This window comes from Falco cherrug, chromosome 1 (assembly GCF_023634085.1).
Source record: "Falco cherrug isolate bFalChe1 chromosome 1, bFalChe1.pri, whole genome shotgun sequence".
NCBI lineage: Eukaryota > Metazoa > Chordata > Aves > Falconiformes > Falconidae > Falco > Falco cherrug.
The window spans coordinates 124,433,105-124,445,289 of NC_073697.1; the positions used below are offsets into that span (position 1 = coordinate 124,433,105).

The window sequence follows — 12,185 nt, forward strand, 5'->3', positions numbered from 1 at the left end:
ATAGTCACTTCAGCCAAAAATACCAGCATGTTTTTTATCGTGATGTGACAGGAAACAGCTGGGATCTTATTTTTATCTTATTATGATGCAATTGTTAGCGAGCGCAGTTGAAAGTAACACGTTTTGTCTTAGCAAACAAACCAATTGCAGTTCTAACCCAAAAAACAGCTTTCACTGACAAAAAAAAGTGCGAGTCTTCTCTCTGAAATAGAGTAAGAAATCAGCCCCGAGCAATACTTCAGCTACCAGGGCTTGTTTCTCATTTTCTTTCTCCATTTTCAGCTGACCCAGTAATAGCTACCCAGACTTTAAAGCACAGTACGTATTTCTTCCTGACTTTCCAAGAAACACCTTTGTCAGAAGGGAACCATCCCCTTGCTGCTTTGCAGAGTTAACAGCAGACCTTAACAGCGGTGTGAAAGTAGGTATTTAGAGGACACGTGCAGATTAAACTATTAAAACCAGTGACCTGGTTGAAAGCAAACTGTCGCACAATTAGATCATTATTTTACTCACAGAGCTGTATTACAATTTGTGTTGCAGCTACTTAAGACGAAACTTTCTTGACTTTCCTCTAGAAAAAATGGTACTAAGGGGCTCTCGCTGTGTGCCTGGCACTGGAGGAAGCTGGTGTGAGTCCTGGGGGCTCGGGGGGCACGGCTAGATCACGGTGTGGTGAGTTGTATCGGAGTCTGGGCTCAGCTCCCGAAATCGGCATCGCCTGGAAGCACGGAGCCTGGGTGCGAGTCAGGCCCCTGCCGTGGGGTTTCTGGGCTGGCTGGGTCACCCCAACGTGTTGGCAAGGCGATCGTCCAGACCCTCTCACTCGTGAAACAGATCTTATTCTTCAAAAGTTAGGAAATAAAAGCCTTTTGCTGTCCTAGCTGCCTGTTTCTGCTCCCGTCTCACCAAGAACAAATGTGATGTGTTGAATTAACTGAAATATATGCTGCTGCTCTATCAAGGTCCCCACCCAAACTGGCTGTTGGCTCAGAAAATATTTATCCTGGCAAAGCACCTATGCATAACTTTGAAAGCCTTTATAGAAATAGTAGCATAAATTTATTGGAGTAACTTTCAGAAACATAAATTCATGGCTTATATACAAGCAGAGTTCAAACAAGGTTTCCTGTCTCACCATTTATTTTTTTCCTTCAGATTTGCATAGTGGCATCACTTGCAGTTCACAGGGAAAGCCTCTAATTGCTTTTTTGCATAGAGATCTGGAGATTTCTTCTGCATGGCGGAATGACTCAGAGAGAGATTTTTTTTTTTTCCCCTAAAGTTTCATCAGATGGTTTTAATCCTTTTGTATTGATAATTATATTATGCCTAATGCATATTTTGGCACGGCTTGCTTTTACGGTGAGATGGTAATTGGCACATCTTGCAGTGAACTCTGTTGGGTTCTCACGTGTGTACGCGTGTGCGTGCCGGGAGCTGGAAGGTGAAACTCGTGGCTTCTTCAGATGTGAGGCTGAGGTTTTGATTTGTGGTCGCAACAGTAGGTTGAAGCAATTTGGTAACTAAAACAAAATTAGCACAAAATGTCGTTGGGGTGTAAATCATTGGGGAAAAAGATTCAATTTGAAAGTTTTAAGATATTTTATAAGTTAATCTGATCTTGAATCCCTTTCATCCTTTATTTACATATTCAGCTGCTAATCCAGAAAAGCACCTAAGTACTTGCTTAGTTTGAATTAAGCGGTTAATTCTATCGGAGGTTAAGTACAGGTGGGAGGCCCTGATTCAGCCAAGGAATAATGTGTGCGAGCAGTCCTGTGCGGCTCGATGGATGGAGCTGAACCAGGCTCTCCCTGCTTTCCCTGGGTCAAAATTCGGCAAATACAGCCACGCCGGGCAGAAGCACAGTCCTTCCAGCTGGTCTGTCTTCATATCACACGGCTTTGGAACTGTACTGTTTACTCAGCATCTGTTGGGTAAGGTTACGGACCAAACCGTCCTCCTCTAGGTGGGATGGTGTTGGTGTGAACATCTGACCTGGTAACACGCCTGAGGTGCTCAGACCGGGGGGCTGGAAGTCCCATAGCCTCAGTGAAGTTGAGGAAGACACAAAGTCCGATGAAAAATAGTTGCATGATGAATTTTGAAAAGTCAAAAAAAGTTAAAAGCACCTAGAAGTTGAGAAATTTACCAGACAAAACCTTGGGAAACAGTGATTCACCTTGTCTAAGGGAGTAAGGGGCTGATATTGCTCTGCTGACCTGGTTCAGGTCCCACCAAAGACACAACAGAACTTCTGACTATGCAAAGTGTATGTCTGTATAAATGCTCTATTGAGATGGATTTAGGAATGATTATTGCTTCTTCAGACCATGTCCCAGCAAATGCCTTACTGTTTCCTTTTCATTATTTTTCCCCTCCTCTCCATATATTCTTTGTTCTTACGTTTTCTTTCTCCTTTCTTCCTCTTTTTTACCTCTTTTTGAGGTTTACAGGTCTTTGCCGATCTTCTCTCTCCATCCCTTTCCTTGATATCACGATTCCGGTTTACTTGGACTCCAATTTAGGCAAAAGAAGCAAAACAGTTACTCTCTGGCTTCCAAGAGTAGCCACCTGAATATAAACTTATTTTTGTTCTGTTACAGATGACCCACATACGACAAGAATATGAAACCACACTCAAAGGACTGATGCCAGCATCTTTGAGACAGGAACTTGAAGACACCATTGCATCTTTAAAATCTCAGGTAAATTCTTATTCATCTCTGACTTTTTAGACTGGGTGAAAAACATCTCTTCTAGACAAGAAATATGACTGTCTACAATGTGGCCAAAAATGCTGAGTAAGTCTCAACACCAAATTATGGCAGCACGCAGGTGCTTCTCACTCAGTCATCTTCCACAAGGCTTCTCTCCTCCAGTTTCCTCACCTTAAGAACTACCATATTGTACCTTTGGATCCCAGATTTTGCTTCAGTTGGCAGCCGAAAGTAGAAATTACGCTGTGTTCAGTATTAGGGTTTTTTTCTCAACCTTTCAAATATAGCACACAGTTCTCTCTCATCTTCCTTACCTTGTTTCTCCTAAAGGAATTGTTTAAAGGTTGCATGTGAAGGGTGCAGAAGAGAATTAGAAATAATTTTGTTTTCAATCCAGCCTGTGTACAGCAAATGGGAGATTTCTTTTAAGATATTAGTCCAAATGATAATTGTGTTATTTCTGGTTTCCTATATAAAGAGGCTCTAACAGACTTTTGTAATGCTTTGTCTTTAATATTGCAAAACACTAGCTCATCTAGAGTCACATAGAATCAATATTGTTTATATGAAATAGACTATTAAATTCGCCAATGGAAATATCAAAATGCCATTGTAAATCGGGAACTGCTAATGAATTGGGCATGTTTCTCATACACGGCTCCTGCAGAAGTTATTTCGGGCTTTCCTATTCAGTATATTCGAGGTGGAAAGAAACAAAACGTCATCGTTGCCTGAACTCACAGGAGGAAGGGTAAATAGCAGTGAAGGGGGGTGATCATAGATGTGGGATAATGGCAATCCGAAGAAAACGCTGTCAGTGCTCACATGTGGCCCAGTGCAGGATTGTGCCTTTAAACGTGTTGGGGAGGACTGGGATCTGCCCGGGCTGAAGGGAAGAAAGGAAAGGCAGGGCGATGCTGGTGACTGTGAGCTCTGGGGAGAGCAGGAGCCCTGGGGACACGGTGGACAAGTTTAGGCTTGAGACCAGCACACGCCTTACACCAATTCTCAGGGCTGTTTTCCAAGAAATGATGGATCTACAAACTCTCCGTTTCTTTTTCTCATGCCATCTCTCTCTATGGAAGGTGGCTGGTAATGTAATGGAGCTGGGATTTTCTCCCCCTTTCTTTTTCTCTCTTTACAATGCATTAAGTTTATTCCATCACATCTTTTGCTACGCATGAGGCAATTCTCCAGGCAAAATGCACCTTTAATAGAAGTAGGAAATTTTCATTGGGGAAGCTTTCCTATTCCCATGTGCTGGTAGCGACACAGCTTCAACACTGCAGTTGTAAACACTTTTCATACGTATCAAGGGGTACCTAATGGAAGTGATGGTCTTTCCCATTTAAATAGTTGTGGGAAATAGAGAGTTAAGGATCTACTGGAGAAATCTACTTCCAGTTGATAGTAAAAAGCTGTTTTTAAAGCATCATTGCCTATTAGCACTGTCTGGTAGGAAGCGTTACTCTGGAGCTAATATAAGAATACCACACCTTTTAATGAGTTAAAAAAAAAAGTAGACTCTGATATCCACCTGCAGGGCTTCTGTAAGCAGCAGCAGCATTTCAAAAGAGTAAAAGTAACTACAGACATTAAAACCTGGGTGCTATCCCAGAAATACATAGCTGCTGGCTGTATTTCCAGCGGTACACTGTCGTCGCAGACCACTCAGTCAGTAGGACTCTTCTGAAGCACAGGTGTCCTGGTTTTTGAAAATTTTTGACATTCCTGTTTGAAAACATCAGACAAGAAGGGCAGTGGAATCTCTGCACCTGTCAGGAATTATTTATTGTCAAAGGAGGATGGAGAGGATAGGCTGGGTAAAAGCACCAAGCAGTGATAAAAATAAACAACAACAAAAAAAGAGAAAATACTTGAGGCTTGGGCAAAGTTTTCTAAAAACCTTGCTCAATATAAAGTACGCTGTCCAATTGTCTGCTCTTGGTGAGTCATCCTGAAGTGGCCACAGTGTATTAATAAACATTAATTTTCATACAGTTGAAGAACAGGTGAGTGCCTTCATCACAAGAGCACAAGCGCAGGGATCAGAGCAGAGGCATCATGTCAGAGCTCAGAGTAGGGTTGGAGCTCCCAAACCCTCGTGTAAACCATTCGATACCACCAGCTGAGTTTAAAAACTGGTTTGACTCTGTTCCTAAAGGAGCCAACAGTGTGCATCTGGAGCGGGGCCAGGGAGGCCATGCTAACCATCGTCTGTCAAGTATTAGTGCTGGTATGGAGCTGAAGTGTTACTGCATTTTATTTAGGCAGGATAGAGCAGAAAAAAGAAAGAGCTCCTTTCCTTTATGAAAGGAGCACAAATTTATTAATAAGAATTTTGTACACCGTTTTCACGTGGGATATATTTTACAGGTAAATATGCTGCACAAAAGAGTCGCTGTCCTTCAGGAAGAGCTGAATGCCTGCCACGCCAGAAGGTACGTGATTATCTTTGATCAATTTGTACCATTTCACACCTGTGGATCCCAGCTATTGAAGTTTTACGGCTTAATTAAAACACTCAAATATGGTTGCAGTTTTAAAAGATCCTTATTTTCAGTAAACAAGCGTCTGAGAATTTTCCCAGTGCTTAGTCAGTACTATTAGAGCAAGATTAGAGAACTTGCAGGTGCATTGCAAGTCTGGGCTTTGCCTGGATATTCATGATGAGACAGTGGCCCAGTGCACAGCTGCAGCTCTGCGGTGATGCCACCTCCTTTTAAGATAGAAAACAATGATGCAATGTGTAATATTACAGATCACATCTTCAAAGTACCGGATCTTCATGAGCCTGAGCTTTTTTTTCAGACGCTTACACCCTCCAATATAAATTATGGCAAGTGGCGCAGCAATAAAAAGCCTTGCTGTGCCTTTAGAGTAAGTGACTCACATGGAGAGGTGAGTAAAAGGAAACTTCCTAGGAAAGCCACTCCATCTTTTTTATATTTATAGACTTTGACGGTACTTTCATATCTCACATGAGGCTTTCTGCAAGTAAGAATGAGTGCTCGTAAAAGTAGTGTACAAATTTGTAAGATATTTAAACGTTTGTAAAGATGTTAGCAGTGTGAAAGTTGTCTGAAAATAGTAATCCTAAACTATTTGTTAACGAGAATTAGCTGAAGCTAATTGGGAACTGAAAATGTCATAGATTCTTGGTAATATGTCCAGCGTGGGTAACTTTGTTAGATAAATATAAAGGTGTAAGGCAGCCTGTAGACTGTCTGCAGCAGCAGCAGCAGCAGCGGCAGCATTACCAAAGGCTGCATTTTGGCTCAAGCTTTTTCTGAACTGGTGTCTTCACAGCCAGGGAAACAGCTGTTTCCAAAGATGAAGAATCACCGGCCTTTAGGTCAGGCCAGGCCACAAGGGACTGAAACACCGGGGCTGGAAGGAGCCCCAGCCACGTCCTGACGGAGAGGAGGGGCAGGGACGGATCCGGCACAGCATGTAGCAGCTCCTCTCCCAGTGGGGCTTGTAGACTTGGAGAAACTTCTGTGCTGCTTCTGCTCAGGGGAATTATCTTCCTTTTTTTCCAAGAGCACATTCACACTGTATTTTGTGTTACCGTTTACCTGGCCCTCATTCACTGAAATACTGCTTTTTGCTGCTTTAACGTACACGGATGCTGGCACGAGGCAGCTCCCCGGTGGCACGGTCCCCGGCGCAGCAGCAGGCACAGCCGTCTCCAGACCCGCTGCCGACTGGACCCAACCCCCGTTTCAACCTGTTGTGGTTTTATAGTAAGAATAACAAGATGCAGCTAATGAGAATGTCTTCATTTGCAGGTGGCTGCCGGAGCTGTCGGACTCGTGCGATTGCCAAACGGACTGCTTTGAATAGGTTTGAAGATTTGGCTCTTGTAAATTAAAATGCAAAGATCAGTGGCTCTTTTGTTAGCACATGAAGTGTAATGAAGTTCATGAAAACACATTCATTGCTTGTGCCAGCGTGTTTTTAGTTGTATCTTCCATGATTTTTTTTATCATTCTCTTACTACAGACTTAACGCTTTCAATATACTGTGTGTTTGACGCCGTGCTGAGCTTGCTTACCGAGCGAGTAGAGTTTCCTCTACTAATATTTTTATTATTACTTCCCAGTACCATTCTTTTCACTTTTATACATGAAGGAAACTCAGTTTTCTATTATTATTGTCCGAGATATTTTAACATATTTTGACATTGTTTTGTGTCCATGTGTTTACATAATATTAAAATATTATTATTTTGTACTATTCTGTTTTGACATTATTGTCCTGCTGGGGCATCTCACTCACCTAAGTAGCCACAGTGCATAGGAGAGGTTTTTATGGTTTTGTTAACCGGGAAAATATTTTCGTGCTGTGTTTCAAGGAAAAGTCTCGGAGGAGAATGAAAACACCGTGATGACAAATGCAGCCACGGCTGCCCGTTGTATCTGGCGCTGAGGTTGCGTACGCCGGTCACAGGGCAGTCTGCTGTCAGTTACTGATAACACAGTTGTGGGGCGTTATTGAAGAAGAGTCATAACCGATACGGCCTTGATTGCATGGATGTGTGCAGGCTCTCTTGGATGACCCTGGTAAATCTAAGCAGATTCCCGAGAGTTTGCAGGTTTGGGGTTTGAGCAGCAGTGGGAAGCTGAAGGACCCAGACAGGGAGTCATCCTCGTAGCTGGCTCTGCCTCCCAGGCACAGGAAGGCTTCCTTGTCTCCTGGCCACCCGTGAGCCGGGGTGTACATTAGTACATTTGTCACCTGTACGTTTAGATACGCTGAATACAAGAATAGCTGGTTTTTTTCCTAGGCACCATCCTGCCAGCAGCGTTCCTGTCAAGGCACAGTTAATGGTCGGAGTGCTTGAGAGGGGGCCAGAAATTCCTGTCTTCTGGGTCCAGCTGTGGTACTGGCAGCAGCAGTGAGACCCTCCGCATCACTGCTGCCGTGATGGCCACCTCTCCTCCCTCACCCCGGTGGCACTGGCGCTCAGGCACCGCAGTCCGGGCAGGATTTGGAGGGTCCTGACCGCTTGGGTGCCCAAATCCCAGCTGGCCAGCTGTGCTTATCTCTGCCTGGCACAGAGATCCCTGGAGATCCGGGGGAGCGGAGGCTCTGGCAGGCTGGGCTCCAGAGATCCATGGAGATCCAGGAGCGGAGGCTCCGGCAGGCTGGGCTCCAGCCGCCCCCATCCCGGCAGCCCTGGCAGGGAGCTCCTTGCCAAAAACCCGCTCCAGCTTTGCTGGGTGCTTTGCTGATCGTCAGCCTGGTGGGAGCCTGGGCAGGTTTTCCAGCTTCCTTGAATCAACAAGTGATTCTTCTAATTACAGATAAGGGGTTGTCAAGGTTCTGATAAGCCAGGAGGTGCTGCGGCAGGTGCCACAAAGCCTCGCCGGGGGCAACGGTGAGTTTTAGGAGGAGGAATTTGTTAGGATGCGTTTAGTTAATTGTGAGCAGTAAAATGAAATGTCTTTACTCCAGGAGGTGCAGGGCAGGGATGGTTGGGCTGGTCGGGAGAAGCCCCGGGAGCTCACAGAGCTGCGGGCTGTGTGCGCTGGGATTTACCCACTGGAAGCTGCTCTGTGTCCGACATGGCAATGGGGGAATCTCTTCTTGTGCGTGAAGGGAACGAGCCGTTTCTGATCTTGCTGTTCTGCTTGAGGTTTTGCATGCTGCCCGCCTGGCTGTAGTGCCTTCGGAAGCGGTAAGGGGGCTACATCCGTAAAGAAACATGGAGCCTCTTCTGGCTGGTTGAATTCAGGCCTGAATGTCCTTATTTTTGATGGGATCGGGTTGCTGATGTCAGTGATGATCAAAAAGCAGCTTGAAAGAAGTAGATCTTGGTCAAGCAGGGAGTTGTAAAACTCTGAGAAACTCTCTCCAACATCAAATACAGTGCAAGGGCTGTTTTGAAGGCACTTATAAACCTGATCAGAAATTAAATTCAGGCTTGGTTGGAGTTCTCTTGTAGTTAACATTTCTTTGATCATTTTTTTGACAAGAGATAGAGTCCAAACTGCAGGATTAGAAATACTTTTGTACCTATTACTCGCTCTCTGCCTCTCCTTCCACCCGCTAGGTGAGGAATTGCCAGCGGCCAGTAGTTGGCTTCATCATCCATAAAACAAGCTCTGGCAAAACTGGCTCAAGTATGTTTACACCTTCACTTGTACTTTTTATTTATTTATTTCACTGATTTCACTCCTTGAAAGAAGGTTGTTTCTATAAAACCCCACCAGAAACAGGCACCATAACATTTCTCGCCTGTATCAAGGGAGGTGACCCTTATCAAGGTGACACTTTATTTTGGTGCCACTCACCGTTCTTGTGTTACACGTAACAAATATGCTCATTTCTGGCGCAGCCGGAAGGGATACAACCTCTCTCCTCTCCCAGCCCTCTGCTTTCCTCTGCAACAGTGCTTGGATTGTGCCGGGGACAGCAGACACTCCTGCTGCTCGCCCAAATCTCTGCTGACTGTGGTTGCAAACGGAGAAATGATTGTGCTGCACAGAAGATTTTGTTGTGACAAGAAGAAAATATTTGCAATCACTAGAATGTCTTACAGTAGTTTATTGCATTTTCTGAAAAAAACATGCACAGCTTTGATTCTAGTGACCAGCAGTCTTGATAGAGTGTATATGGGATCTGATTTTTTTTTTTTATTTTCTTAATATGCTGCAAGTCCTCCCCAAATCGCAAAAGATACCGGAGGCACCACACCACTAAATTATACTTGGTCGCATTCTGAGCGTACAAAGGAAAAGTAAAACGTCAGATATTATATGAAAAAGTTTCAGAACACCAAGTCATTTTAATTCAGACTTTTATTTTTTTCAAGGAACTATCTTTTCTAAGCTTTGATATTTTGTTCAGAAAGGTCATTTCTTTTAAGCCTTTGTCATTAAAGAAGACTTGTTCTTTAAAGTGCGCTATCAAAGGGTGCAGAAATTGCAAGTTACTGAAACTAAAATGCATGATCAGTTTTAAGTCTGCCAGCTAAAGCCCACTTAAAATTAGATGTGCTGTGGTACTGGTGGCTTCTTTGATAAAGCCAGTGGAAGACATGCAGTTGGTCAATTCAAAAAAAAAAAAAAAGAAGATAATGAAATAAAACTTTTCCTCCCTAAATCAGAAATCATTTTTTCTGAAAAAGCATGGAAAGAACTGAATAAGGATCTGATCCTACGAAAATGTGTCTTGTGTGAGAGAAAGAGAGTGCGCTGCGTTTGGGAGCCATTTGTAACACTTTTACGTGGCAATTATGCAGCTCTTTCGTGTTATCTGGCATTTGTAGTAATGCAAATAAGTCAAGCCCCTGGACAATATATCATAAATCATTTATTTACTGTTGGCTACGACAAGATGATATCTCCTTCACCGACAGACAGACATGGCAGCAGAAAAGGGTGAAGCCCTTGTGCCATGCCCTCGCCTCGCAGTGCCCGATCCTGCTCCCTGCTGATGCAGCTTTGTCCCCTGAAGCTGAGCGGTGCTGTGCTGGCTTCAAGGCGTCCTCAGGAGAAGAGATGTTTTCTTTCCTGAATGGTTCTTCTAACGCTGATGCTAGCAACAGGGAACTTGAAGTCTTGTTTTAACCCAGATATGTCCAATATTCCAAGTAGTCTTCTCAGAAGAGCCTTGGGAAGCTGGGCTGCAGCTTAGCTCCACACAAGGAGGGTGTAGAGCTGCAGCCTCCTTTGAGCAGCTCTTAAAGAATTTTGTCTGCAGAGTTGGGTCCCAAGAGCCTGTTCCATTTCGCGTGCTCCATAAACATATAGCTTAGAGGAAACGGAGATTTGCTTTATATATGTCAGCACAAGTATCAGGCTTAGTCTCTGTACTTAGGACTGAAAACAAGGAAATGCGTGTTTGTGGAACAAGCAAAGTAATACCTTTGTCTCAGCTGAGCAGTTAAGTTACAACATAATGCATCCAGCTTCATGACATCTATTCACCAGATTTATCCTTTAGGAATCTTGTTGTTCTCCCATTTGAAACCCGGTATCAGTGCTTAGTAACAGATGGTGGATCTGGCCATCATTTCAGGACAAGGCTGTGGGTCCTAATTCTGCCATTGTTCTTATTCAAGCCAAACTAATGCTGAAGTTGACTTTGTCCAGCTTTGCCCAAAGAAGGGCTTCAAGGGACTTATTAAAATTCTAGGAAACCCGTAAGAAACCTCTTGGTCAAAGTGATCCTGAGCTGAAATCAAGGACTCTGTAATACTGCCCTTGTCTCCTCCCCGATGACCAGGGCAGTAGCGCCTGGAGGGTGCAGGACATGTTTAAGGAGATTGACGTGACAATCTGTGTCACCTGGGAGGTAGCCCCTGCCCCGTAACACGCAGTACTGGGCCAGCTGTTGACCGGCTGGTTTCCTTCTCCCCGAACTCCAGCATCAGCTGTAACGTGGGCTCAGCCCCTGGCACGGCACGGAGGGTGCGGATGGGGGGTCAGGGGGGGTTGGCTGCGACGGCCTGGGGGGTCACAGCTGGCCACGCTGCTTCCAGAGCAAGCATTTTTAGGAGGAGGTTCCTCAGAAATGGCACTTGCTCTTTAAAGGAAAAGCCCGCTGAAACCTCAGTAAGGTTTTTATCCAGTCGCGCTGTCATTCTAAGGGTGGTGGAAAAACAGACCTAAGAAGGCTGATGACTCCAGATGGATTTCATGAGCAGCCAGAGCCTGGGTGTTTGTAAGGCTGTGTTTAATTGTGCTCAGGAATGATGTTACATCTTCAGAGACTTATCGACACTTGCTTGTCATCTTCTTGTTTGCTCATCATTGTTGGATGAGATCATCGGCTAGCTATTTTCAGTGTAGATTTGAATCTATAATGAAAACTCTGATTTTAATCAGCTCTTCCTCCCCTCTCCCTCATCTTCCCTGGGCTGTAGTAGATGAAATGTTGCTTGTCCCACGTTCCTGCTGGAGGAGAGCGAGGAGGGGCAGCGAAGGGATGGGGAATTGGCCCTGGGAGAGAGGAGCAGCTCCCGGCCGTGCTGCACACCAGTGCCATGGCAGGGTGCATCACGCAGCCCACTCACAGGAGGTGCTCACAGCCTCTGCTCTGAAGAGGTGTTGAATTCGTGTGTGTAAAGCTTGGCTGGATGAAACCTCAAAGTGCTAACTCAGCTGCGTATGTAATTGATGCTCACAGACCATAAAGGATATCTCGAATGCTTTATTTAGCATTTCCATTTGACCTCACCAGCAGCCTGATTGCACCTCCAGCCCACGGAGCCCACATTCTCCCCCGCTGGTTGCACCTCCAGGAAGGCGCAGGTGCACCACAGCACTGGCAGTGAGCGTGGACGGCACTGGGGTGCCAGCGAGCCCCCCACCAAAACCACCCAACCCATGGCTCTGGCTGCCTCAGCGAGCTCAGCACCCAGTCCCTATCAGCAGTAAATGTATTTGCATCAAACCGCTGTGCAGAAGTTTGCAGGCGGTGGAGGAGAAGGCGCTCGCCCCCGTCCTTTTC

General features: G+C 45.0%; 1 protein-coding gene across 3 annotated transcripts in view; it reads left to right on the top strand.

Annotated features, from left to right (window-relative positions):
- CEP112 (centrosomal protein 112) overlaps window positions 1-6,962 on the top strand; it is a 171,832-nt gene extending 164,870 nt beyond the window's left edge. For all 3 annotated transcript variants that reach the window (XM_055727580.1, XM_027808185.2, XM_027808186.2), the window contains 3 exons: window positions 2,610-2,711; window positions 5,100-5,164; window positions 6,515-6,962. In XM_055727580.1, the coding sequence (XP_055583555.1) occupies window positions 2,610-2,711; window positions 5,100-5,164; window positions 6,515-6,569 (222 nt within the window). In that variant the 3' untranslated portion in view covers window positions 6,570-6,962. The remainder of the gene's footprint in view (window positions 1-2,609; window positions 2,712-5,099; window positions 5,165-6,514) is intronic.
- The last annotated feature ends 5,223 nt before the right edge of the window (window positions 6,963-12,185 follow it).